At 38.9% G+C, this 27340-nt stretch overlaps 1 protein-coding gene across 2 annotated transcripts; it reads right to left on the reverse strand.

Moving 5' to 3' along the window:
• Positions 1-760: 760 nt before the first annotated feature.
• On the reverse strand, positions 761-27340 carry NOX1 (NADPH oxidase 1). 2 transcript variants are annotated; one of them, XM_047076295.1, is made up of 13 exons: positions 27281-27340; positions 22603-22698; positions 17468-17578; positions 17141-17225; positions 16649-16800; positions 16364-16545; positions 16143-16275; positions 9651-9743; positions 7706-7941; positions 7099-7261; positions 6531-6677; positions 6169-6293; positions 761-2610 (listed from the first exon to the last, which is right to left on the reverse strand). In XM_047076295.1, the coding sequence occupies exons 1-13, from the start codon at positions 27323-27325 to the stop codon at positions 2484-2486; spliced, it is 1695 nt and encodes a 564-aa protein (XP_046932251.1). In that variant the 5' UTR covers positions 27326-27340; the 3' UTR covers positions 761-2483. The 2 variants fall into 2 exon arrangements, with proteins under 2 accessions (XP_046932251.1, XP_046932250.1); XM_047076294.1 differs by lacking the exon at positions 6531-6677 and having other exon boundaries at positions 27281-27325.

A 27340-nucleotide genomic window follows, 5' to 3' on the forward strand; every position in this document is an offset into this window, starting at 1 on the left:
GCATAGTTCAGAATTAAGACAAAATGTTGTATTGGCACTGGTTCAAGTGTGTCAGCAACACAAGAGACTGTTGACATTTACCTGTCCTAAAACTCTTCAGTCTCAGTAGTCAACCTTGAAAGTTAAAAAAGCCACTAATTTTTCACATGTTCGAGATGAAATAAAAACTAAATAGAAATCAAATGAACAAAATACATTCATTCTACCTTCTAGATAATCACTAACCTACAGTCTTCCTCTATAACCAAATTTATTCTGGGAAATTAAAACATAGAAAACCCTGAAACTTTTACATTCTTCTCATTTATTTTAAGAGGACCAAATGTAGAGCATAGTCAGATTGCCCATTAGGCCTGCCCCTGCCTGCTTCCTTGCAGATAGACGTGACCATAAATAGTGCCACTAGTTCTAACCTATGGCTCTTCCAGCCTAGCATTCTCTCTCTCATAGTGGCATTAAGGAGGAACATGATTTCTCTCCATCAGGCCAACCTCAAGAGGTTAAGAGATGCCTTAATAATTAGTAAAGTTCCACTGGAACTACTCTTTGAGCCTATTTATATTCTCAGAATCCTACCCCCTGGGTTAGGATTATGGTTAAGTGAATTAAAAGCCTGCCATAGGCTTAGAGAATGTAATAGCATATTGCTTACACGTCAAGCAAAAGAATGCAATGATAATCAACTTTATGAGAGACACTGAAATTGAGGGATTTTCTACTCTGATGTGTAAACATTTACTACAACAAAAGTTTGCTGAATAAAATATTTCATATTACAACTTAGGAAGAAAAACTTGCTCAAAACAGCTAAAGAGATTTCTAGGTATCCTGCTCATCCCCAATTTGGGCTTGGATGTTGATTATACATAGGATTATTATTACCTTTTCTGCCTACTTCCATGAATATTCTAGGCCTTATTGTGTTGATTTTAGCAGCAATCATATCTTGAAGAGTCAATATATTTAGACATTGAAATCAAGTGAAGCCTTTCTCATTAGGGACTCATAAGTTTCAAGGAACACTAAGATTCCAAATCAAAGTCAATGAAGATCAAATTATCATATGGTCAGCAGTTGTCTAAGAGGAACCACATCACCAAGGTTCCATTGTGCATTTTCCTAAATCATTACGAAGTTTAATTTAGATAGCTGAAATCCAGGAAGTCAATAGTAGGGGTATCCCACTCAATTCCTATGGAAATACCCATTACTAGTTTTTCCTGATGTCCAATTAATAAATGAAACACAATTAGCTATCATGAGCCCATGATAGCCTTTATTTTGTTCAGACTACTGAAAATGGATCTTATCCTTTAAGTCATAAAATCTGGGTACTTAAAAATGACCATTTATTCATTTTTGGACACTTAATGGTAGAGAAATAGGTGCTATAATGCTGATTTAGTAGGAACATTCTTACAAATCTGAGTTGAATTGTCTTTTGGGGTAATGAAGTGTGGGCCTCTTTTAAGGGCCCCAGTCTTTGCTTCTAATTCACTGTGACTAACATCCCAGAGCTGGGTGGATGGCAGAAATAAAAAGCATTCTGATAGGAGAAAAGACATTTTGCTTATGTCATTAGGTGAATGATTCCTTAATAAATAGGGAAGAGCCAAAACATGGTATCAAACTTCTAAATTATCTTTTTTTTAAAACTAAATGTTGCTAAACCACCCCCCTTAATAAAGATGGCAATAAAGAGCCCCGGTTAAGTCACCCTAAAATGGAGTTCAAGTTTTTGCAGTTATTTCCAACAGAACAATGCAAGCTAATGACAATATAGCTTTAAGTTAAAATATAATTTCAATTACAATTAGCATAGTTACAAGATTTTCTTTCCCCAATGGAGAGCCTAAAGTAATGAGTCATTCATTAAGAGATAAAGTAATGAAAGATTCATTAAGAGGAAAATCATTTCACGACAAGCAAAAACAAAGCATAAATTGCTAGTCACACTGGATAAGACCGTGTTTAAAATAACAGTAAGAATGTACATAGTGTTATATAGGGATGGGGTTCTTGGTGATTTTATGTTCATTGCTTTATTATTTATGCTTATTATGTTTTGTCATTATTCAATAAATTTTTTATTTAAAAAATAACCCTACTTTAGAAATCTTCTTTGAAGGTGAGAGGGTGGGAAAAATAATACCAAGAGCCTGGGAGAGAATAACAGAGTAAACCATATCAACTGGGGTAAAGTTGTGTAACTGTTACCCACCTCTGCTATCAGGCCTTGTTGCAGTCATGGCATTCCAGAAGGATTCACAGTTATTTTCCCAAGGAAGGATGGGCTTTGCAATTATTGTGACCTCATGAGGATCAGTGACATCAAAGTTGAATCCAATAAAAAAACATGAATGCTGGGGAGAGTTTAACATGCATGTTACTGTCCTTACGTGGATGCTCATACCTGACCAGACCAAGTTATTGAAGATTCAGAGGAGAGACTAAATGCAGATTACCATCCCCATTCCTATAATTCAGAAATCTTCTTTGTTGAAGTAGAATTGAACCTTCCTAGGATCTAGACTGGAGTACTGGTGACAGCATTTGCTCAGGCTCTTTGCCAAAGTCTGAGGACCACATAAAAAGACTCCCACCACGGACCTGCAGGAATAGAATAGGGCAAGAATACAGCAAAAGCTGCTATGTTCATGAGGATGGAGAAACTGCCTCCGCTAGGCCTCTACTGCTCCCAACAAACTTGCATAAAGATTCAGTTGACTCCCTCACATTCTTCATTGTAGTTTTCTCACGTTTTCTGCTTGCAAGCCCCAAATGTGCTCCCAGCCTTCTGTTGCTCTCAGCATGCATGCATCCTTACCTATTCTATGGAGAACAGATAGAAGATCTGATGCAGGGTAGAGATTCAGTGCTAGACCCCGGAGCCCAGCTCTCGGTTGACATAACAGCTCTGATGGGGGACCTGGGTGGCTCAGTTCAGCATCCGACTTTTGGTTTTGGCTCAGGTCATGATCTTGTAGTTCGTGAGATCTAGCCCTATGTCAGGCTCCATTCTGACAGTGCGGAGCCCGCTTGAGATTCTCTCTCTCCCTCTCTCTACCCCTTCCCCACTGTGCTCTCTCTCAAAATAAATAAACTTTAAAAAAATAAATAGAAATAACAGCTCTGGCACTTATCCCTGCTGTGTGAATTTAGGCAAGTTTCTTTAACTTCTGTTTCAGTCCCCTCCCCCCGTAAAATGGGTATAAAAATAGTACCCATCTCACAGGGTTGTTTTGGGGTTTATTTAAATGAAAGACATTTGGGGGCGCCTGGGTGGCGCAGTCGGTTAAGCGTCTGACTTCAGCCAGGTCACGATCTCGCGGTCCGTGAGTTCGAGCCCCACATCGGGCTCTGTGCTGACAGCTCAGAGCCTGGAGCCTGCTTCCCATTCTGTGTCTCCCTCTCTCTCTGCCCCTCCCCCGTTCATGCTCTGTCTCTCCTTGTCTCAAAAATAAATAAAACGTTAAAAAAAATAAAAAAATAAATAAATAAATAAATAAATGAAAGACATTTGTAAAGCAATTATAAAAATGCGTGGCCCATAGCAAGTGCATATGTGTTAGCTGCTATTAGAGCCATCCATTGTGCAGTTATCCCCACTTCAAAATTTCTCACACTGAAGAGGTGGTCAGCTTCTCACCAAGGATAATCTAATTATGCTCTGGGTCTCACCCTCTCCTTCCTTCTATCATCCCTTCCTCTCCCCTCCTTTTGACTTCATTGAGATATAATTCACATGTCATAACATTCACATTTTTAAAGTGTACAGTTAGTGCTTTTTAGTATAGCCACAAAGTTGTGCAACCATCACCACTATCTAATCCAAGAACATTTTCATCATCCCCCACCAAAAAAAGCCCACACACATTAGCAGTCACTCCCCATTTCCTCCCGACCACCTCCTCCCAGCCCTCGACCATCAAATCTACTTTTTATCTCTAGATTTGTCTGTTCTGAACATTTCATATAAACGGAATCATACAATATGTAGCCTTTTGGGTCTGGTTCTTTGCACTTAACAGGCTGTTTTCAAGTGTCATCCATGTCCTAGCATGTACCAGTACTTCACTTTTTTTTTAGATAGCTGAATAATATTCCATTGTGTGGATATACCATATATTGTTTATCCATTCATCTGTCATTGAATACTTGGGTTATTTCCACTTTTTCACTATTCTATATATATTCATGTACAAGTTTTTGTGTGGATAGCAAAGGCTATTTTCCATTCTCCTGGGTATATAATTAGGAGTGAAATTGCTGGGTCATTTGGTAACTCTAGGTTAAATATTTTGAGGAAATGCCAGAGTTTTCCCAAAGTGCTGCACCATTTCACATTCCCACAAACAATGTGAGAGGAACTCTCCTACAATTTTTCCACTTCCTCACCAACTCTTATTGCCCATGTTTTATTATAACCATCATAGGGGCACCTGGGTGGCTCAGTCAGTTAAGCATCCAAATTTGGCTCAGGTCATGATCTTGTGGTCTGTAGGTTCGATCCCCACGTCAGGCTCTGTGCCAACAGCTCAGAGCCTGGAGCCTGTTTCAGATTCTGTGTCTCCCTCTCTTTCTCTCTCTCTCTCTCTGCCCCTCCCTTGTTTGCACTCTCTCTCTCTCTCTCTCAAAAATAAATAAACATTTAAAACAATTTTTTTAATTTGTTTTGAAAGAGAAAGAGAGCATGAGCAGGTGGGGCAGAGAGAGGGAGAGAGAGAATCCCAAGCAGGCTTCATGCTGTCAGCACAGAACCCAATGCGGGATTCGATCCCACAAACCATGAGATCATGACCTGAGCCGAAATCAAGAGTTGGACACTTAACCAACTGAGCCACCTACGCGTCCCATCCCCATTTTTGTATATTTATTTTATTCTATGTACTGGTTTCTGTTCTGTCTATAAACATGCTTAGATCATCTTTAAGTTAAATAAGCATTTCCTGGACCCTGCCACACCTCCAATTCTTCAATATTTCCTCCCTGGGTTTTTGTGACACCACTTCTCCACGTTCTCCTACTTCTTCTCGGCTTATCTTTCTCCATTCCCACACGATGTAAGCATTGCTTAATGCTATTGTCCTCCACCACTCTCTCCTGGCAATGTCATCCATTCTCACAACTTCAACTATGGTCAGCTCAACACAGTAATTAACATAACCTCTTTTGTTTAAATGCTGCTTTCCTGTTTACAGAGCATTTTTCATATAGGTATATGTTTAATGTTTATAATAATTCTGCAAGTGAGAAGAGAAGGCACTTACTCATATAAACTCCATTTTATAGATAAGAAGTCTGAAGGTTAGAGGATTTTCTAGCTCAAGGTCCCAGGAATGGAAAGTATCAGAACTAACATTAGGACCCAGGATCATCTGAATCGGAGTGACTAAGTATTCTCACCACTGCCTTCATGAAGCCTGCTGTGATCACCCTATGTTGGCATACACTTTCCTTCCCTCGATATCTATGTACCTGTTTCATGGAGTGCATCATTCTGCTTTGGGTTGATTGTATGTATCTCTTATTAAAATGTATGCTCCTTGAGGGCAAGAACCATATCCTATTTCTCTTTCAACCTCCAAACCTTCTAGAATAATGAGTGCTGAACTTATAGAAGGTAACCAGTAATGTTTGTGAAACTGAATTGATCCTTAGTTGCCAACTTGTTCCAGGAATTTATCTAAATGATCAGCTTAATTTCTTTCCCATTAGAATGGCTGATTTCTTGGCACCAGGTTTTCCTATATGCTCTAGCATGTCTCAAAACTCTTCCAGAAAGACCGACAATGTCAGGTCATCAGTTAACTAGACAATACACTCTAAACTTTTCTTACTTGACGTAGGGATTATTAAGCCCAAAAATAATGCATTTGAATTTTTCCAGTTTTCCATTTTATTCCATAATACTAATCGGAACTGAGTCTCCTTGCCTTGTTTGAATGGGGACTTGCAGGGGAACCAAACATCTTCTTATCAATTACAAGGTCACAACCCTTATTTGGCTAAAACCCCAGATGAATTTTTTTCAGTTTTAAGCAAGAATCTGAGAATGATTCAAATAGTTTCTGCCCCAGAGATCTTTTTCCCAAAAATGCTCAACATGCTGTAATATCTTTCCTAAACTCTAACTCTGTAAACTCAACTAGAGGAAAACGCACTTACTTGGGGTGGGCATTAGCTATTGTAGAAAACTCATTGTCCCACATGGGTCTCCCAAATGAGGTTTTCTGTTTCAGACCTGTCAGGATGTCAGTGGCCTTGTCAAAGTTTAATGCGGCATGACCAGCCTGGAACCAAAGAAATAAAAGTTAGAAAAAGCAGGCCCTGATAGCTGTTTCTTCCTTTAGCCACTTTTATTTTGTTTTGTTTTTGTTTTGTTTTGTTTTGGCCACTTCTAAACTCAGGGGTGAGGGTGAGGGAGGATAAGAAATCATAAGAAATCATTATTTCCAATCAGCATTCATGACCTTGTCTAACATTTATCTTGCATCTAACTTGGGAATTAGTGTATTGTTTGAACTCACGATGTTGGTGTCCCATCCGGTGAGAAAGAGACGGTAGTTTAGAAAATCCACTTTGCCTAATTCTTCCATCTCATGTTCCAGAGAAGCCAATAGGTCACTGAACCAGGCAAAGGCACCTGTCTCCCTACAGATCCAGAAGAAATAGATCTGGAATTAGCAAGAGAGAACATAGCCTTACTAAGTGCCTTCATGATGTACATTGTGGTGACATGATTATGAGCATATACTCTGTATTTGTTGATCAAATCTAAGAGTGACCTGAAAAATCACTTCTTCAGAGCAGCAGACTTTAGAAAGCATGAATGTTCAGAGTTCTTACAACATCCCTTAAGGAAAAAGACTTCCAACCTCATCTTTGGTTCAAGGTGATTTTAAATTCCAAATTGAAAATGAAGACTCTATTCTTGTGATGAATCTGTAAAAGTGGATGCCTTGGCAGACAGAAGTGATCACTCACTCTCATAGCTCCAGGGATGGTTACTCTCTTATCAATTGTAAAGAGTTTAACCCATGAAAGCAATGGACCTGTCCAGCCCAGTCCAGCTGCAAAGTGGTATGAGGGAGTTACCGTTTGTGTTTTAAGGTTGTGATCTGCGTGCCGAAACTTGTACCAAATAGATTTTAAGATGGAAGCAAAGGGGGTGACCCCAATTCCTGCTCCGACCAACACAGCCACTTCATACTGGAAAACATCTTCACTGACAGTGCCAAAGGGACCATCCACCTCAATCCTGACAGAAGACAGAAGACAATGGGCAAGTGAAATCTCACTTCCACCCCCAACCTCAAACATCCTCCCAGAGACATAGCTGTTCCCATTGCTCATTTAGTGCCTATTTATTTTTTTTCCAACGTTTTTTATTTATTTTTGGGACAGAGAGACACAGAGCATGAATGGGGGAGGGGCAGAGAGAGACGGAGACACAGAATCGGAAACAGGCTCCAGGCTCTGAGCCATCAGCCCAGAGCCCGACGCGGGGCTCGAACTCACAGACCGCGAGATCGTGACCTGGCTGAAGTCAGACGCTTAACCGACTGCGCCACCCAGGCGCCCCTGTGCCTATTTATTTTAATCATATTCTATCTTACCAGACTTAAGGTTCAACAAGGAATTGCTTTCTCTTTTCTACCTGTCTGTGTCTTGCTCTGGGTTTCCGCTGCTCTTGGGGACCTACCTGGGAATTGGTGAATGTTGTTGCTCAAAAGCCCTTATGAGATTTTCTGTCCAGTCTCCCACTGCTCTGATATGAATGGAGAAGAAGTCTTCCTCTGGAGCAGAGGTCAGAGTAAAGGGATGCCATTCCAAGTAAGAGATTGAAGGACAATTAACAAAAATATACTGTCCCACTTCCATGATGAAGCCACGCTTGCTCATCTGCAATTCCAAAACTTTGGATGGGTGCATGACAACCTAAGAATAGAGCACAGAGGCCAGAGGAAGTAAATTCAAATGGTGACAGGGGCAGGCAGATGAAATAAATGAATAAAGCTGGAGGGCAGGTCTTAGTGGTGAACTGCTAGCGAAAGTCCTTTCTAAAGGTGGCAGCAGTGGGGGGCCTGGGTGGCTCAGTCAGTTGAGTGTCCAACTTCGGCTCAGTCATGATCTCATGGTTCAGGAGTTTGAGTTCCGAGTTGGGCTCTGTGCTTACATCTCAAAGCCTGGAGCCTGCTTCACATTCTGTGTCTCCTTCTCTCTCTGCCACTCCCCTGCTTGCATTCTGTCTCTCTCACTCTCAAAAATAAATAAACATTTGAAAAATTAAAGGTGGCAGCAGTTACTTTGTCCAGACAGTGGTTGCACTATGGAACTGCAACTCAGCACATTCAGGTTGCCTGATTCTTCACTACTAGCTGTTTATCCAAAGGATACAAAAATGCTGATTCGAAGGGGCACATGCACCCCAATGATTCTAGCAGCATTATCAACAATAGCCAAATTATGGAAAGAGCCCAAATTTATATTGACTGATGAATGGATAAAGAAGGTGTGGTGTGTGTGTGTATATACACAATGGTATATATATATATATATATATATATATATATATATACACACACACACACACACACACACACACACACAATGGAATACTGCTCAGATATCAAAGAGAATGAAATTTTTTCATTTGCAACAATGTGAGTGGAACTAGAATGTATTATGCTAAGCAAAATAAGTCAGAGAAAGACAAAAATCAGATCATTTCACTCATATGTGGAATTTAAGAAACACAACAGATGCACATAGGGAAAGGGAAGGAAAAATAAGATAAAAGCAGAGAGGTGGGTGCCTGGGTGGCTCAGCCGGTTGAGCATCTGACTTCGGCTCAGGTCATGATCTCACAGTTGATGACTTCAACCTCTGCGTCAGGCTCTCTGCTGACAGCTCAGAGCCTGCAGCCTGCTTCAGATTCTATGTCTCCCTCTCTCTCTGCCCCTCCCCTGCTCATGCTCTGTCTCTCTTTGTCTCAAAAATGAATAAACATTAAAATTTTAAAAAAGCAGAGAGGGAGGCAAACTATAAGAGACTCTTAAATACAGAGAACAAATGAGGGTTACTGGAGGGGTTGCAGGTGGAGGGGATGGGCTAAATGGGTGATGGGCATTAAGGAGGGCACTTGTGATGAGCACTGGGTATCATATGTAAGTGATGAATCACTGGGTTCTACTCCTAAAAACAATCCTACACTGTATGTTAACTAACATGAATTTAAATAAATTTTATAAACAAACAAACAAACACACAAATAAATACCAGGTTGCCTGATTCTTTGGAAGAAGATAGAAATGCCATTTTTATTTTACTGTGAAAGCCTCTATCCAGATTTTTAAATGTTAGCAAACAATTCAACTTTATAAACAATCAGTGTGTGGGCCAACCAAAATATGTCTGTGGGCTAGATCTGGCTCAGGCCACCTGTTTGCAGCCTCTGACATAGACCCATGCTGATGATTTCTGCCAAACCCTTTTTCCCATAGTTTTGTCCAACACTGGAGGAACTGAAATATATTGCCCCCCAGTTCTTTTTTTATTCCCTTCAGGGTGACAACATGACAATCTATTCCTATAATCAGGAAGAATAAGACTCTTATCACAGCTAGGGGAAAGTGGATATTCATTACCTTGGTAATCACAACCTTCTGCTTTGAACGATAAAATCGGAGAATCCTTTCAAAGATATAAAGAATGCCTGGTGCAAGTATCCACTTCCAAGACTGCACAGAAAAAGAATAAAGTTGAGGTTACACATTAATCTCTTGTTTAGGATTTGTGTAGCAGTAATATTGAATATTACTTCATTCAGTAATATTTATTGAGTTTTCTGATGTGTATCATTATTAAGCCACTAATTTCACCAAATCTTGAGGATGGAAATGGAAAGGAGTAAATTGCAATGGTTTCATTTGCTAATCTGTTACTCATAAAGCAGATCATTTCCTGAAGTTTTACAAGTCTCACTGGGAAGCATAGAAAAGCACAGAAATAAAATACATTATAATTATATGTATAATTATAATGTATACATATACCTATAATTATACATATACATATATATGTATATATATCTTAAATTATATATAAATTTTAATTTTAAGACTCCAAGACAGTATTCCAGGACAATTTGTCCAATCTGAAAAAAACAACAGAGAAAGTAGATGCAACATGGAAGCAGATTATTATAAACAAAACAACTAACAAAAAAAGGAAAATGAGTGACTGACACTATTGGTAACAGTATATAAAACTTGGTATTTATCCATCACCTCTTTTTTCAGGTTTTCAAAACACCTAACATAGTAATATACTTTTTATCTTGTCTACATTTTTTTAAAGTAGCCTTTCTATCCCTGAGATCCTCTCAAAGGTAGCAGGTTGCCCCCATATGTACATGAGCTGCTAAAAACATATTTCCTAGCAATGCTAAGTCATGTCCTTTCTTGCACAACTTCTTCAGAACAATACATCAGAACTAGGTGGAATGAGGTTTCTTACACTGTTTCAGGCAAACAACTTCCTTAGGTATTTCTAGGAAGGAAAGGGGCAGAGATGGGGCTGGTGAACTTGAAAGTGGGTATTATACAATTTGATATTATTCCTTATTTGGAAAAGATTCCCCATGTCTTCAAAGGAAACACAAAAAAATATATATATTTAAGAAATGGTTGATAACAATATGGAAAAAATTGACCTCAGAAGTAATCAGAGAAATGAATATTAAACCAAAATAGCATTTTAGAAAGCCTGGGTGGCTCAGTCAATTGAGCCTTTGACTCTTGATGTCATCTCAGGTCATGATCCCAGGGTTGTGGTAATAAGCACTGAGTGTGCAGCCTGCTTAAGGTTCTCTCTCTCTCTCTCTCTCTCTCTCTCTCCCCCCCCCTTTCCTGCTCACATGTGCTCTCTATATATAAAATTTTAAAAATAGTATTTTAGCCTCTAAGATTGGGAAAAACAACTTTAAACCATAATGCCCACCATTAACTGGGATGTAGGGAAATGGGCACATTCACATGTGCGGGTAATGGAGGACAAATTAGTAGTATCTTCCCAGAAAGCAAAGTGGCACTACATCCCAACAGCCTTAAAAGCATTCCTTCTCTTTGACCCAGAAATTTCACTTCTGGGAAATGAAGCATAAAGATATAATTAAGGTGTATACTAAGTATATGAGCGTAGCAATGGCCATATTATTTACTAAGAAAAAAATGACAAAAATGGTATATCACACAGATTTCTTTTGCCAATACCAAATTCACTTTTTTAAGTTTTTATTTACTGTTTTGTATTGAGACATAATTGACATGTCATTATATAAGTTTCAATTGTACACCATAATGATTCAATATTTATATATACTGCAAAATTATGACAATAAGTCTAGTTAATATCCATCACCATACATCGTTGCAAAATAATTTTTTCTTGTGCTAGGAAGTTTTAACATCTACTCGCCTAACAACTTTCAAATATGCGATACAGTATTATTAACTATAGTCACCATGCTATACCTGACATACCCATGACTGGAAGTTTGTACCTTTTGACCACCTTCACCCATTTTGCCCACCACCCACCTCCTGCCTCTGGCACCCACCAATCTGTTCTCTGTATTTATGAGCTAGGTTTATTAAAGTACAATTCCACATATAAGTGAGATCATACAGTATTTGTCTTTTTCTGTCTGACTTATTTTACTTTGCATAATGCCCTCAAGATCATTAAAAATGATCATGTAAAAAATTTGACAAAAATGGTATACCATGCAGCTTTTTAAAAACAAATGTTTCAATGAAGCAGCAGAAAGAGAAATTAAAAAAGCAATACCATTTACTATTGCCCCCCCAAATAATAAAATACCTAGGAATAAAGTTAACCAAAGATGTGACAGATCTGTACTCTGAAAACAATAATGCATTGATTAAAGAAATTGAAGATGACACAAAGAAATAGAAATTCCATGCCCATGGATTGGAAGACAAATACTGTCAAGATGTCCATACTACCCAAAGCAATCTACAGATTTAATGCAATCCTTACCAAAATATCAACAACATTTTGCACAGAACTAGAACAAACAATACTAAAATTTTTTTGGATCCACAAAAGACCCTGAATAGCCAAAGCAGTCTTGAAAAAGAAAAGCGAAACTGGAGGTATCACAATTCCAGACTTCAAGTTATATTACAAATCTGTAGTGATCAAAACAGTATGGCACTGGCACAAAAATAGACACATAGATGAATGGAATAGAATAAAAAACCCAGAAATAAACCCACAACTGTATCATCAATTAATCTTCAACAAAGGAGGAAAGAAAATCTAATGGGAAAAAGACAGTCCCTTCAACAAATGGTGTTGGGAAAATTGGACAGCAACATGCAAAGAATGATACTGGACCACTTTCTCATACCATACACAAAAATAAACTCAAAATGGATTCAAGACCTAAATGTGAGACCTGAAACTATAAAAATCCTAGAAGAGAACACAGGCAGTAATTTGTATGACATTGGCTGTAGCAATATTTCTCTTTTTTAAGTTTATTTATTTATTTTTGAGAGAGAAAGAGCATGAGTGAGGGAGGGGAAGAGAGAGAAGAAGGAGAAGCCCAGGCAGACTCCACACTGTCAGCACAGAGCCCGAAGCAAGGCTTGAACTCACAGTGAGATCATGACCTGAGCTGAAATTGAGAGTTGGATGCTTAACTGACAGTCACCCAGGCACCCCACAACATTCTCTAGATTTATCTTCTGAGGCAAGGGAAATAAAAGCAAAAATAAACTGCTGGAACCACATAAGAATAAAAAGCTTCTCAACACTGAAGTAAACAATCATCAAAATTAAAAGGCAACCGATAGAATGTGAGAAGATATTTGCAAATGACATATCCAATAAAGAGTATCCAAAATATATTAGGAACTTATAAAACTCAACATCCAAAAAACAATCCAGTTAAAAAAATGGGCAGAAGACATGAATAGACATTATTCCAAAGAAGACACACAGATGGTCAACAGACACATAAAAAGATACTCAACATCACTTATCATCAGGGAAATGTAAATCAAAACTACAATGAGATGTCACCTTACACCAGTCAGAATGGCTAAAATTAACAACACAACAGGTGTTGGCAAGGAAGCAGAAAAAGGGGAAACCTCTTGCACTGTTGGTGGGAATGCAAATTGGTGCAGCCACTCTGGAAAACAGTGTGGAGGTGCCTCAAAAAGTGAAAAATAGAACTCCGATCCAGCAATTGCACTACTAGGTATTTACCCAAAAGATACAAAAATACTGACTTGAAGGGATACATGCATCTGGATGTTTATAGCAGCATTATCTACAATAGCCAAATTATGGCAACAGCCCAAGTGTCTATCGACTGATAAATAGATAAAAAAGAAGTGGTATATATACAATAGAATATGACTCAGCCATAAAAAAAGAATTAAATCTTGCCATTTGCAACGACATGGATGGAGCTAGATAGACAGCATTATGCTAAGTGAAATAAGTCAGAGAAAGACAAATACTATTTGATCTCAGTCATATGTGGAATTTAAGAAACAAAACAAAAGAGTATAGGGAAAAGGAGAGAGAGAGGCAAACCAAGAAAGAGACTCTTAACTATAAAGAGCAAACTGATGGTTACCAGAGGAGAGGTGGGTGGGGGCTGGGTTAAATAGGTGATGGGGATTAAGAAGTGCACTTGTGATGAGCACCAGGTGATGTATGGAAGTGTTGAATCATTATATTGAACACCTGAAAGTAATATTACACTGTATGTTAACTATAGAGGAATTTAAATAAAAACTGATATATATACAATAAATTTTAATATATATTTATTCAAATTTATTATATTTTCTTTTCTGGCTTCAAGGTCTTTTAAAATATTTAGGGAATATTTTTTCTAATCCTCCGGTATTAGATAAAAATTTCCCATGTGTTGGGGCGCCTGGGTGGCTCAGTCGGTTAGGCGTCCGACTTCAGCTCAGGTCGTGATCTCGCGGTCCGTGAGTTCGAGCCCAGCGTGGGGCTCTGGGCTGATGGCTCAGAGCCTGGAGCCTGCTTCCGATTCTGTGTCTCCCTCTCTCTCTGACCCTCCCCGTTCATGCTCTGTCTCTCTCTGTCTCAAAAATAAATAAACTTAAAAAAAAATTCCCATGTGGTATTAGGGTGCTTTTATGATTTCCTTCCTTTCTTTAACATTTAAATCCTTGATCCATGCATTCCTGATTCACATTTTAATGTACAGTGTGGAATAAAGATTCAGCTTTTTTCCTGGATGGATATCCTATTATCTCCAAAACATTACTGAATGATATATCTATTTTTCCTACTAATTTGAAATGCCAACTTTTGGAGATTTTTTAAAGATATTATTCCCATTTTAGATGAGGAATGAGCTATTGCTCTTAATTCTGTAACTGATTTAAAGATTTAAAGACTTTAATCACCTTCAGAGCACTTTGAGATACCACAAGTCAACCTCTCCCATTTATTCCTCCATCTAACATATTTTATGAGCAAGCAAAGATAAACCACGATATCCACAATAATTATCCCGAGGCACACCTTGAGTTCCCTGGAACCCAGTTTCTTGAATGCCCATTATTTAATAATAATTTCCAAACAGGTACTTATAACACCAAGGAAAGCTGACTTTAAGAATGCTGCTTGAGGCACCTGGGTGCCGTCCAACTTCAGCTCGGGTCATGATCTCATACTTCGTGGGTTCTAGCCCTGCATCAGGCTTTGGGCTGACAGCTCAGAGCCTGGAGCTTGTTTCAGATTCTGTGTCTCCCTTCCTCTCTGCACCTCCCATGCTCACGCTGTGTCTCTCTCTGTCTCTCAAAAATAAACATTAAAAATTTTTTTTAAAAGAATGCTTTTTAAAAAAGTTAAACTCACAGAAACAGACACTAGGAAGGTGATTAACCAGGGCCTGGGGAAGGGGGTCGGGGAGTGTTAGAAAGATGTTGGTAAAAGGGTATGTGCCTTCAGTCATAAGATGAATAAGCTCTGGGGATCCAATGTAAAGCATGGTGACTATAGTTGATAATAGTGGATAGCATACTTGAAATGTGCTAAAAGAGTAGATTTTAAGCATTATCACTACCAAAAAATTGGTAACTACGTGAAGTAATGGATGTGTTAATTAATCGCATTAGGGTGATCATTTCACAAAATATGCATGTATCATTCATCACATTGTACACTTCAAATATATACAATTTTATTTGCCAATTGTACTTCAAAAAATCTGGGAAAAAAGAATGCTTGCCCCCACTCAAGAAAATTGACTTGATTTCACAGCTAATCTTTGGTACAGTACAGTGTTCAAGAGCACATTCTTTGGAATCTAAAAGGCTTGGGCTTGAATTCCAGTTCCACTAGTTACTTACTGTAGGAGCTTGGCAGTTTAATCTCTTTGAATCATAGTCCTATCATCTCACAATGGAGACAAAAAACGTACGTACCTCATAGATTATTGCTATGTATAAATGAGACAATCCATATTACACAGCAAACCTGTCATATGGCAAACACTATTAATAATAGAGCTATCAGGGCATCTGGGTTGTTCAATTGGTTAAGGGTCCGACTTCGGCTCAGGTCATGATCTCGCAGTTCATGGGTTCTAGCTCTGCATCAGGCTCTGTGCTAACAGCTCAGAGCCTGGAGCCTGCTTGGGATTCTGTATCTCCCTCTCTCTATGCCTCTCCCCTGCTTGTGCTCTCTCTCTCTCTGCCCCTCCCCCACCTGTGCTCTCTAAATAAATAGATAAATAAACAAAAAACATTTTAGTAATAGTAATAATAACAATAATAATAATGTGAGCTATCATTATTACCTTTGGAGAGGGTCTCACAACATGCAATAACCATTAGTTCTTTCTCTTCAGGATCCCCTGCTAATGATAACTCCCTAGCCTGTTGTCATTGATATTGGAGTTCCTTGGTGGTAGGAACCTTGAAAATATATCCTCCAGAAGACCCAGCACAGTGCTGAGCTAATAATGGTAACAATAATAAGAGTAATAATAACAACAATAACAATAACAATAACAGCTCCTGACAGAAGTCTGTCCCTGTCAGTGGGCTTCTTACCTCAGCAGGGAGCCCTTCAAATCGGGGATGCTTGCAGTGGGAGTCATGATCATCCCACTGCTCGAAAAATTCTGCACACCTGTGTGGATGACTCTCATTCAGGCTCTCTTCTGTTTGACCCCGGACAATTCCACTGAGACGGACAAAGAAGGACAGTTTGGGACAAAGAATTATGCAAGGCCAGGGGCTGGGGCATGAGAATGAGGGTTTGAAGTCCTTACCCAATGCCGTGAATCCCTAAACCAATGAAGTAGACGATAAAAATATGATGAGTATACCAGAAGACCTCAAAATAACTCCTCCGGATAAACTCCATAGCTGAAGTCACCATGAGAACCAGAGCTATTGTGATGATCACTCCAGTGACACCAGTGATGCTGGTAAATGTCACATACTCCACTGTCTATGAAAGAAGAAATTTCAACTTAACACAATGTATACCAAGCATACCATGCCCTTCCTGCTCATGACCAGATTCCAGATGCTTTGCCATTGAGTCAACTCACCATGTTTGGGGACTGGATAGGATTTATCCAAGAATCTTCATCTCTCTCTTGTTGAGATAGGGTGGAGAGAATGGAAGCAAGGGATCCATCTGTGGCCCATCGGCTTCTGCTGTAGTGTTCAAAGTTGAACAGGTGTGCAATGATATGAATAGCTAAATGGAAAGATGAAAGGGAATTGAAAAGTGTCTCAGAAACATTATGGCAGGCATACCCTACTAGAAAAGGAGAATCCTATATATAGTGTCTAGCAGAATGCCGAGTCTACAGAAGGTGCCCAATAAATCTTGACTGCAAAGAGAACCAATATTTTTTTATACTCATTCTGTTACCAAAAGAATCGAATGTAAGTTCCATGAAAATAGGCCTACAATGGTGTGTGGCAAGTAGTGCCAGGTTTTCGATAAACACTTTTTGAATGTCTAAATGCATAGATAAATGAAACTACACTCTGAATGCCTGCGACCTTGCAGTTTTGTGGTTTGCCTCAGTTACCTGTGTGTAGGCAGATCATATATGCTACCAGTTTGTGGAAGGCGAGATTGTGATCCAGTTGCTTTCTCAGGGCATGCCTGCAAAACTACAAATGGGAAGTGATCAAGATCTGATGTCTGCAGGCAGCTTTATAAAATTCAGTAACCCATAACCAAAATGTCTTGAACAAAGCATACCTATACCCACCCACCCTTACCTCCCTCCTTGGCTACCAAAGGAAACCCTTGGCTTCCATTCCTAGGGGTTTGATATTAGGTCATCCTACTGAGGAGTTCAGGATCTCTCGTCTTTAGTGTGAACATTGACCTACGAGTGCCTGGGACTCACTGAGCAGGTGCCCCTCAGGAAGGACAGCAGATTTCGACACACAGGAAGCAGGATCAGCGTGCTGTTAAAATTCAGGCAGCGAGCAGAGGCTCGGGCCCAGGCCAACGCCGACTGGAGCAGAGGAGAGAAGAGACCATCAGCTGCTTCCATCTCATCATCTAGCAGGTGACCACGCACCCAGTCCACTTGTCTGAGACATGGGAATGGACAGAGCTACATTTTCCTCACCTCCGATTCAGTAGTTAGCACAATCAGTGTAGACTCTCTGTTTGCAAATGACAGAAAATTTGCTGATCTTAATAGTGAATTGAGAAATTCTCATGACAGTGGTTTGGAAATATTTGTACAATACAAAAGAGAACAGGATTTAGTAATTTCACATTAACAAATACAGTCTATCAAAAAAAAAAACAAATACACTCTACAAATGTAATACTCTGCAATGAGTATTTTTGCCTAATACACTCAATTATTACTTTATTGTTTGTTATTTGAAAACAATCTCAAAGAGTGTATATATTTTTTAATGTTTGTTTATTTAATTAATTATTTATTTATTTATTTTTAAATGTATATTTATTTCTTTGCGGAGGGAGGGGCAGAGAGAGAGACGGGGAGAGAAAGAATCCCAAGCAGGCTCCATACCGTCAGCACAGAGCCGGTCGCAGGGCCCAATCTCATAAATCCGTGAGATCATGACCTGAGCTGAGATAAAGAGTTGGATGCTTAACCGACTAAGCCACCCAGGCACCCTGAAGATTGTATATATTTTTATTTGCACTTTAAATAAAGCTTATATATTTAGAGGTATAATTACAGATGGTGACTATTTTTTCTTTTCTGTATTTTCTAATGTAATTATAAGCATGTAATAATCATGTAAATAAACAATAAAAAATTTAACCATTTATATTTAAGATGTCTTTAATCATTGAATAAAGCTTAAGTAAAACTAGTGAATCCCTCAGAGCAAAAATTTTAAACTTAGGTAGAGATTTCAGAAGGGAGAAATTCTGAGAACAGAATTTCAAACTGACTTCCTTGGGTGGCCCGGAAGCATACATCAAATTCAATCTGATCCAGCAGTAGAAGCTGCCAGAAAAGGAGACAAGAAATCAGTGCTTCAAAGAAGTATTTATCCCCAAAGAGGCTTGGTTAGGTATAAGCTGGACAGAATATGCTGAACTCCATGGTAGTTAAGTCCAACTTCTCTTCTTAACTCTGTGCAACTCATCTCTGAGTCAGCTCTACATACTTGGTATTGCAGGCTATGGAGTGTGACAATCTCCTAATAGCAGCAGCCAGGCAATTTTTGTTGCACTTTAGCCAGCCTTACATGTGTGCTATCAGCAACTGGCTGAAAGGCAGAACGTGGGTTACAATTAACAATTTCTTGGACTTTTTCTAATAATCTTTTTCAGCACAAAAACTATTTTTCCATACAACCTAAACCCAGGGAAACGTGACATCAAGCCAGATAAAGATCTGCCTAACGTCCACAATGGCTTACAATGTCAGGCAGTGCAGTGAACAGGGCTGCCCCACTGTTTTCTGTTTCTGGCTCTTCCATAGGACCTGTGTTTTCTCCCTCTGCTGAGTCACACTCTGAGTGTTTTTGAGAGAGACATCCTGCTCCATTTCTGAGTAAATTTTCTCTGTTCATCTCAAAGATCTTGCATTTCCACATTGGTTCACACAGCTTGCTTATTTGAGTCACAGAGGTTTCTTAAAGTTAAAATTGGCAAGTAAGTGGAAAATATAGGACTACAATTTCACAGTTCCATATTTTGTAGGGGCTATCTGTATGGGATAAATTATTTTTAGAGGAAATCCTTTTTTACCATTACAGCACATTGAAATATCCTAATTTATGTTCAGTTTTCAGTATCAGCACTACCTGATGTTCTAATTCAACTGTTGCTGTCCTTAATGTCTTATTGACTATAAATTTTCTTTAATGTTTATTTATTTTTGAGAGAGAGAGAGAGTGGGGGGGGGAGGTAAGAGAGAGAAGGAGACACCAAATCCAAAGCAGGCTCCAGGCTCCCAGCTGTCAGCACAGAGCCTGACACGGGGCTCAAACTCTCGAACGGTGAGGTCATGACCTGAGCTGAAGTCAGACGCTTAACCGATTGAGCCACCTAGGCTCCCCATTATTGACTATAAATTTAAACTGCTTCTTGGGGCGCCTGGGTGGCGCAGTCGGTTAAGCGTCCGACTTCAGCCAGGTCACGATCTCGCGGTGCGTGAGTTCGAGCCCCGCGTCGGGCTCTGGGCTGATGGCTCAGAGCCTGGAGCCTGTTTCCGATTCTGTGTCTCCCTCTCTCTCTGCCCCTCCTCCATTCATGCTCTGTCTCTCTCTGTCCCAAAAATAAATAAACGTTGAAAAAAAAAAATTTAAAAAAAAAATAAACTGCTTCTTATGTTACTTATTTGTTCTGCTTCATAGTGAATCAAATAACTGTATTTTCCTAGAGGAAGCATGAATTTAAGAAATGCAGTACAGAATGATTAAATAAATTACGGCACATCAATGCCATGAACTGCTATGTTCTTAAAAGGATGACAGCTATAGGCACTGGAGTAGCAATGGTATATGTTTAACTTTCAGGTGAAGTGTGGGGGGTCTTGATTTCCAGCATTTGCCAATTGACATGATGTGAATACTCCTGCCATGGCAGATTTCATGATACCAACTTGATGTCACTGAACACCATTAAATACAGGGTTGAGAAGAGAGCCACATAACTGGCTGTTGTAAGCTGGTATGAGCTAGTTCCAGCACACTACTAGTTACATACTCACATGGAAAGATATCTGAGATACACTACGTGTAAGAAGCTATTTTCAGCCAATATCTACAATGTAATCCCTGCTCTGGTTAAAACAAAAACCTCTTTGCTACTGTGTGTGTTTATCAAAACTCATAGAATGGTGAACCAAAAAAGAGAAAATTTTACTGGATACAGGGAATTAAGAAGTGTATAAGAATAATACCTATTGGGGTGCCTGGGTGGCTCAGTCGGTTGAGTGTCTGACTTCGGCTCAGGTCATGATCTTGCGGTTTATGAGTTTGGGCCCTGTGTCAGGCTCTGTGCTGACAGCTCGGAGCTTGCAGCCTGCTTTGAATTTTGTGTCTCCCTCTCTCTCTGCCCCTCCCCTGCTCATACTCTGCCTGTCTCCGTCTCTCAAAAAGATATAAATGTTAAAAAAAAATTTTTAAAGAATAGTACCTACCACAAAAACAAAATGTATGTCTGATGTATGTGTGAGCATATGTCAATGTGTCTACACACACATGCACAACAGCACTATTAACAGTGGTTGTCTCTGGGGAATGGGATGGGAGGGCAATTTTCACATTTTACTTTATACACTTCAGTATCATTTGATCTCACTGAAAGTAGTATTGTTTATAATTAATTTTTTTTAATAGAGAGGATTTTTTAAAATGAAGTGAACGAAATGTCCACAGGATATCAATATGATTCATTTTTCTGTGGCTGACTTCTTGGTCATAAAGCAATTAAGCTCTTAATAACTAGTCACATTTATTGCATCATTCTCTTAACAAAAAGCTGTTTTTAAAATAAATTAACACTTGCTTTGGAGTTATAATTTCCAAAGAAGGATCAAGGATCAACATTTAAAATGGAAAACAGCAGGATGAAATACGTCACAAACAAAACATTCAAATTAGTTGTGATCTCAACATGGATCCTTTGGTTAGAAAGAGAAAAGAGGGGCGCCTGGGTGGCGCAGTCGGTTAGGCGTCCGACTTCAGCCAGGTCACGATCTCGCGGTCCGTGAGTTCGAGCCCCGCGTCGGGCTCTGGGCTGATGGCTCGGAGCCTGGAGCCTGTTTCCGATTCTGTGTCTCCCTCTCTCTCTGCCCCTCCCCCGTTCATGCTCTGTATCTCTCTGTCCTAAAAATAAATAAACGTTGAAAAAAAAAATTAAAAAAAAAAAAAGAGAAAAGAAGGATTTAAAAAAAAATGACAATCTGTCTTTAAGCATGTACATTGGAAGGGTCTTTGTGGAGAGCTAATGATCTAATCAAGATGAAAGTGATTTAACCAAATCCCTTACCTACTGAAAAACTGACTAGTGTTAGCAGTCAAATTTGCTTTTCTAATCAGATAATGGCCAGGTTGATGAGCCTGTGAGAGAATAATTCTCACCTCCCTGCTTCTTCCTGGTCACCACCACACCAATGTGCCCTACTTCTTCTATTCTTGACCTGTGACTTCCACAGCCTTCTCCATCCCGTTATTCTCACCTGCCCCCTGCCTTTCTTCAGGCCTTGAGTTCTGCAGCACCACCCACCCCAGAGACTCCCTAAGCATCCCTCTTGTTTGTTAGGTATTTTTCTCTGAGATCAGTCCACAGCGGTAGTTTTCAAGTTGTTTGTTTACTTGTCTTATTTTATTATGTTTTAAATGTTTATTTCTGAGAGGCCAAAAGTGGGGGAGGAGTAGAGCATGGGACAGAGGATCAGAAGTGGGCTCTGAGCTGACAGCAGGGAGCCCCATGTGTGGCTAGAGTTCAGGAACTGTGAGATCATTACCTGAATTAAAGTCAGATGCTTAACCGACTGAGCCACCCAGGCGCTCCTGTTTACTTGTTTTAAACCAAACTATTTCTTAAAACCATAAACAGGAGTCCATAAAACAGATAAAGGTTGCTTTGGTTGAAGTAGAGGCAGGGGCAGGAGCACTACTTGATTAGCTTTCCCTTCACACCTATAAGAGCACTTGAGTTTCTGTAGAAACCAGTTTGAAAATGATTGCTTAATAGTTTTGTTTACTGTGTGTTTTTATTATTGGATCAGGGGAGTGTGCCCTAAATGGGGCTCTGAGATTTTAGCGAACAACAATACAGGATGCCCAGCTAAATTTGAATGTCAGATTTTTAAAAACGAATGATTTTTTAGTATGCATATGTCCTGTGCAATATTTGGTATATACTTGTACCAAAAAATGATTTTTCTTGAATTCAAATTTAACTGGGCATCCTGTATTTTTCTGGTAACCCTAGCCCTACAAGAAATCAGGGCATTGGGTCTCAAAGAGCTGAGGCCACAAATAACAACAAAAAACCCACAGAGATTCCCCATATCACAACTATGATACTCACCCCCAGGATTTCTCTTGTATAGAAGTACTTATCGGCTTTTTCATATGACAGGAAGGCATGCACGAACAGGAAAACATTCAGCCCCAACCAAGTAGCCTAGAGGAAAAAAAAAAACAAACAAGCAAAGAATAAAGTAAAATTTGGGTATGGGAAGGAATAGGTAAGTCATAGGAAATAATGTCACCATTTTGGCTATTTTGTGTTTGTTTTCATTTTAAATGAGTACAAGCCCTCTAGTATCTAGCTGCCTTTCAGAGAGAGTTAGTACTTCAAGACATGCATTAGACGCTAATGACCATGGTCAGCAAATCAAGGCCATGAGCCAAATGTAGCTCACCATTTGCTTTGTACAGCTTACAAATTAAGAATGGTTTTTACTTTTTTATTTGTTTTCACACATTTAAATGGTTGGGAAAATGAAAAGAAAAAGAATATTTCATGATGTGAAAATCACATGAAATTCTAATTTCAGTGTCTGTAAATAAAGTGGAATTGGAACTTAGCCATGCCTACTTATTTTTATATTGTTTATGGCTGCTTTCATGATTCAATGGGAGCATTCAGTAGCTGTGACAGAGACCATATGGCTTGCAAATCCTAAAATATATACAACCTAGCCCTTTACAAGAAACATTTGCCAACTTCTGGACTGGAGCAAACTATTGCAACTAAAAGATGCAATAAGTGAATAAATGGATTTCTAAGGAAACAAAGAATAAATTTAACATCTATAATAATACCCATCTGAAAGAGATTAAACCATTCCAGATGGGCCTGGGCCTGCCTCTTTAATTATACCCTGACACACATTTTCCTGTTTTTAGATTGTGAGTCTCTTTTCAAATTAACCTACCATTGCTTTGGACTCATTTGAGCTCTTAAGACTGCTTTTGTCTATCTCAAGCTCTGTCTCTGCACTGGGAAAAGGGGCAATTTGGACCCCACTGCCCCATTCATTGCCTTGGAAATCAACCATTGTGGCCCTATCCCAAGCTTGGAGGTGCTAGTTTGTAACCAAGCAGGACTCTAGGGCATTAGGATGCCCCTAAAATATATTGTTGACCTCAGGATGGCTCAGAACCATCTCAGTCCCATGAGTAGAGGGCCGTTAGCCTAGGACATGGCCCATTCAGAGTCCCTAGATCTGGACTGTTCACACACCTTTAGCAGCATAGCATAGTGATTTAAAGTGATATCGGAGACAAATTCCTTGGGCTCAAATTCTAGTTCCACCACTTTCTTGTTCTGTTATCTTAGACAGACATGTGATTTAACTTCTTTGAACCCCAGTTTCTTCTCCTATAAAGGGTGGGTAGTAACAATATCTACCTCGCAGCAATGCTGTGAGGCTTATGTGAAATCAAGCATGTGAAGTGATTAATACAATGGTTGGTGCATAGTAGGAGCTCAACAAATGCTAACTACAGACTTGTGTCATTACCAGGCTGGCTTCACCAATCCACTTCTACCTGCATCCTTTGCTTAGACACCCTTTCCAGAACTGAGGATCTTTCAGAAATTCATTGACCCTAATAGAAAAAGAGAGGTGAAAGACACAGATACCTCAATAGTTCAAAAGACAGAAAAGAGAAGTTTATTTAGAGAGAGCAGAAATATTTCAGGATCCAAGAGAAACACAAAGAACTCTGTGTCAGACTATCACCAACTGTAGACAAGGAGAATACAGTGACATTTGGGAGTAAGGAATTCCATTTCCCACCCTCACTATCATTTCTTCCATTATGAATGGATAATGAAGTCGAAGACCTGGCAAAAGGAGGAGTAAGAATGTTTTCTGAGTAATTTAATTTTTATGTTAAAAAACAGTTCATAGGAAGGTAGCCTCAGTGGCTCAGTCGGTTGAGCATCCAACTTAGGCTCACGTCATGATTTCACAGTTCGTGAGTTCAAGCCCCGCATCAGGCTCTGTGCTGACAGCGAGGAGCCTGGAGTCTGCTTCAGATTTTGTGTCTCCCTCGCTCTCTTCCCCTCCCCTGCTCACACATTCTCTCTCTCTCAAAAATAAATAAACATTTAAAAAAATTAAAAAAAAATAGTGCATAGGAGTATACGTCAGAGATAGCAAGAAGTCTGAGCCTACCAGCAAGATTGGTAGGGGGTGGAAATTCAAAGCTATATAGTTAAATGTGAGTCACCACAATGGGTGTTGAACTCTCTAAGCAAAAACTAAGGGAGGGATACAAAATGCAGGGGATTTTAGAACTAGAAACGGACTTATATTTGTATCTAGTTATTTCATTTATCTCCCCCCACACACAGATGACCTAAAGTCTAGAGAGGATAAATAATTTGATCAAGATTACTCAATTAATAGCAGAACTGAAACTAATTCCTGGGTTCCCTGTCTCCTAAACTAGTGCAAAAGGAACTACATACACTGCATTGAGCATTGAAAATATAAAGCATAGGGTAACTGGCCCAGTTAGGCACTTGGCCTTTTATTAAATACAAAACAAATAATCTGATTGCTCTTTACACCTTTTTTCCTTGAGCACCTGGGCAGTCCTTGGGGACCCAAAGAGGAGAAAAGAGATAACCCCAGAAGGATGGATAACATGAAGATCTAGGAAACTGAGAAAGAACAGGGAGTTCCAAGCTCAGGGGTGGCTCAGAAAAGGAAAAATGAGGGTGGGGATAGGTGTGTGTGTGTGTGTGTGTGTGTGTGTGTGTGTGTGTGTGTGTGTAAGGAAAAGGGGATTGTGCATATGTGGTGTGGTCAAGAACATCTGGCCTAAACACTGGGAAGCTGAGTTTGAATGATAGCTCTGCAATCAATTCACTGTGTGATATATGGAGTTGGTTTATATCTGCACTATGCAATGCCATAGACACTACCCATATGTGATCATTTGAAATGTGGCTGGTCCTAACTTAGATATGCTATAAGTATAAAATACATATCGTGTTTCAAAAACTTAGTGAAAACAAATGACATTACATGCTCTCATTACTATTTTCTTTTTTTTTTAATATTTTTGAGTGGAAAGTTTCTTGGAACATCTTTGTCAAGCATAATTTAAAATTATTTAAAATAGAGGCACCTGGGGTTCCCAATCAGTTAAGCCTCTGATTCTTGATTTGGGCTTAAGTCATGATCTCACGGTTTGTGAGATCCAGCCCCACATCAGGCTCTGTGCTGACAGCGTAGAGTCTGCTTGGGATTCTCACTCTTCCTCTCTTTCTCTGCCCCTCCCCAACTCATGTGCATGCACTCTCTCAGAATAAATAAACATTAAAAAATAAAATTATTAGCACTGGGTGTTGTATGGAAACCAATTTGTCAATAAATTTCATATATTAAAAAAAATAAAAATAAAAAAAAAATAAATCTAGAGGGAAGAAAAAAAAATAAAATTATTTAAAACAAATTAAAAACATCTACAAAAGTCAGAACTTTCAGTATTTTAAGATGAAGCTAATTTAGTTGTAGTATCATGGTTAAGAAAATAACAAGTATGGCAAGCTATACATTTTTAAATTATAAAAAAACATTAAAAATTAAATATCTGGGGCATGTGGTGGCCCAGTCGGTTAAGCGTCCAACTCTTGATCTTGGCTCAGGTCATGATCTCGCAGTTCATGGGATTGAGCCCTGCATTGGGGCTCTGCACTGACAGCGTGGAGCCTGTTTGGGATTCTCTCTCCCTTTCTCTCTGCCCTTCCCCCACCTTGTGCACTCACGAGTGTGCTCTCTCTCTCAAAAATAAATAAACTTAAAAAAATTAAATATCTAACAAAATACGTCTTGCTGTTGCTTTGGGGGAAAAGGTGGAGACAAATATGTTTTATTTTAATTATATATATTTATTAAAAGATTTTCCATATGACATTATAAATAGTCCCATTTCTTTTGTATTTTTCTATAATACATGAATTCACACAAAGGAGATGGAATACATAAAAATAGAAATATGGTAGAAAAGTAAACCACATCACACCCAAATACACAGTTAATTATTACAGAAAGCATAATCTGAACATATAAGGCATATTAGTTTTAGAAAAAGAGCACTACCCACCCACATCTTATTAGTATTTTCAATATTGATTACATGTTGAAAGGATAATATTTTTGATATATTGGGTTAAACTAAATATATTACTACACATTAATTTCACCTATTTCTTCTTACCTCTTTCAGTGTAGGTACTAGAAATTTTTTACATTAGATATATGGCTCCCATTACATTTCTATAATCAACAGCACTGGGCCATGATCTTGACGAATATTTCTATATCAAACGTTCAGTGATTTTATGAAATCTTGATGTTAGTTAGCAGTATAGAAAGGATGAAGAGAAATGAATGCTGCATGGCAATAGTTAGAAGTGAGATGGAAGAGAAAAAGAGAAGATGGAAAATGAAAACAAATTGAAATTTCAAATACTTGTGATCTATATCATTTGTCTCTTTACCAATCAATTTCTGGAGTTGAATTTTTCCCTTTTCTAAAATGGTGAAATATATCATACACAGAAGATTTTACAAAACATATATTTGTTCTCTTAGAGTTGAGTTTTTTAATAGATAACTGGCCTTAGTGGGCCTAATATTGACATGGAATATTTCCATTTCAAATAAGTTTACAAATGTTAACAAATATAATGTTTCCTTCCTCTGTTAAGAGTAATTAATAGATAGTGAAATGTCACTTACCAGAAACAAAACTGAGAACCAGTGGTTAACCACCCAGTTGCCCATTGTCAAGAGGTGGTT

The sequence above is a fragment of the Lynx rufus genome, unplaced genomic scaffold (assembly GCF_022079265.1).
Source record: "Lynx rufus isolate CCGP_SWC_20201006 ecotype Redwood Valley unplaced genomic scaffold, mLynRuf1.p SCAF_14, whole genome shotgun sequence".
NCBI classification, from domain to species: Eukaryota; Metazoa; Chordata; class Mammalia; order Carnivora; family Felidae; genus Lynx; species Lynx rufus.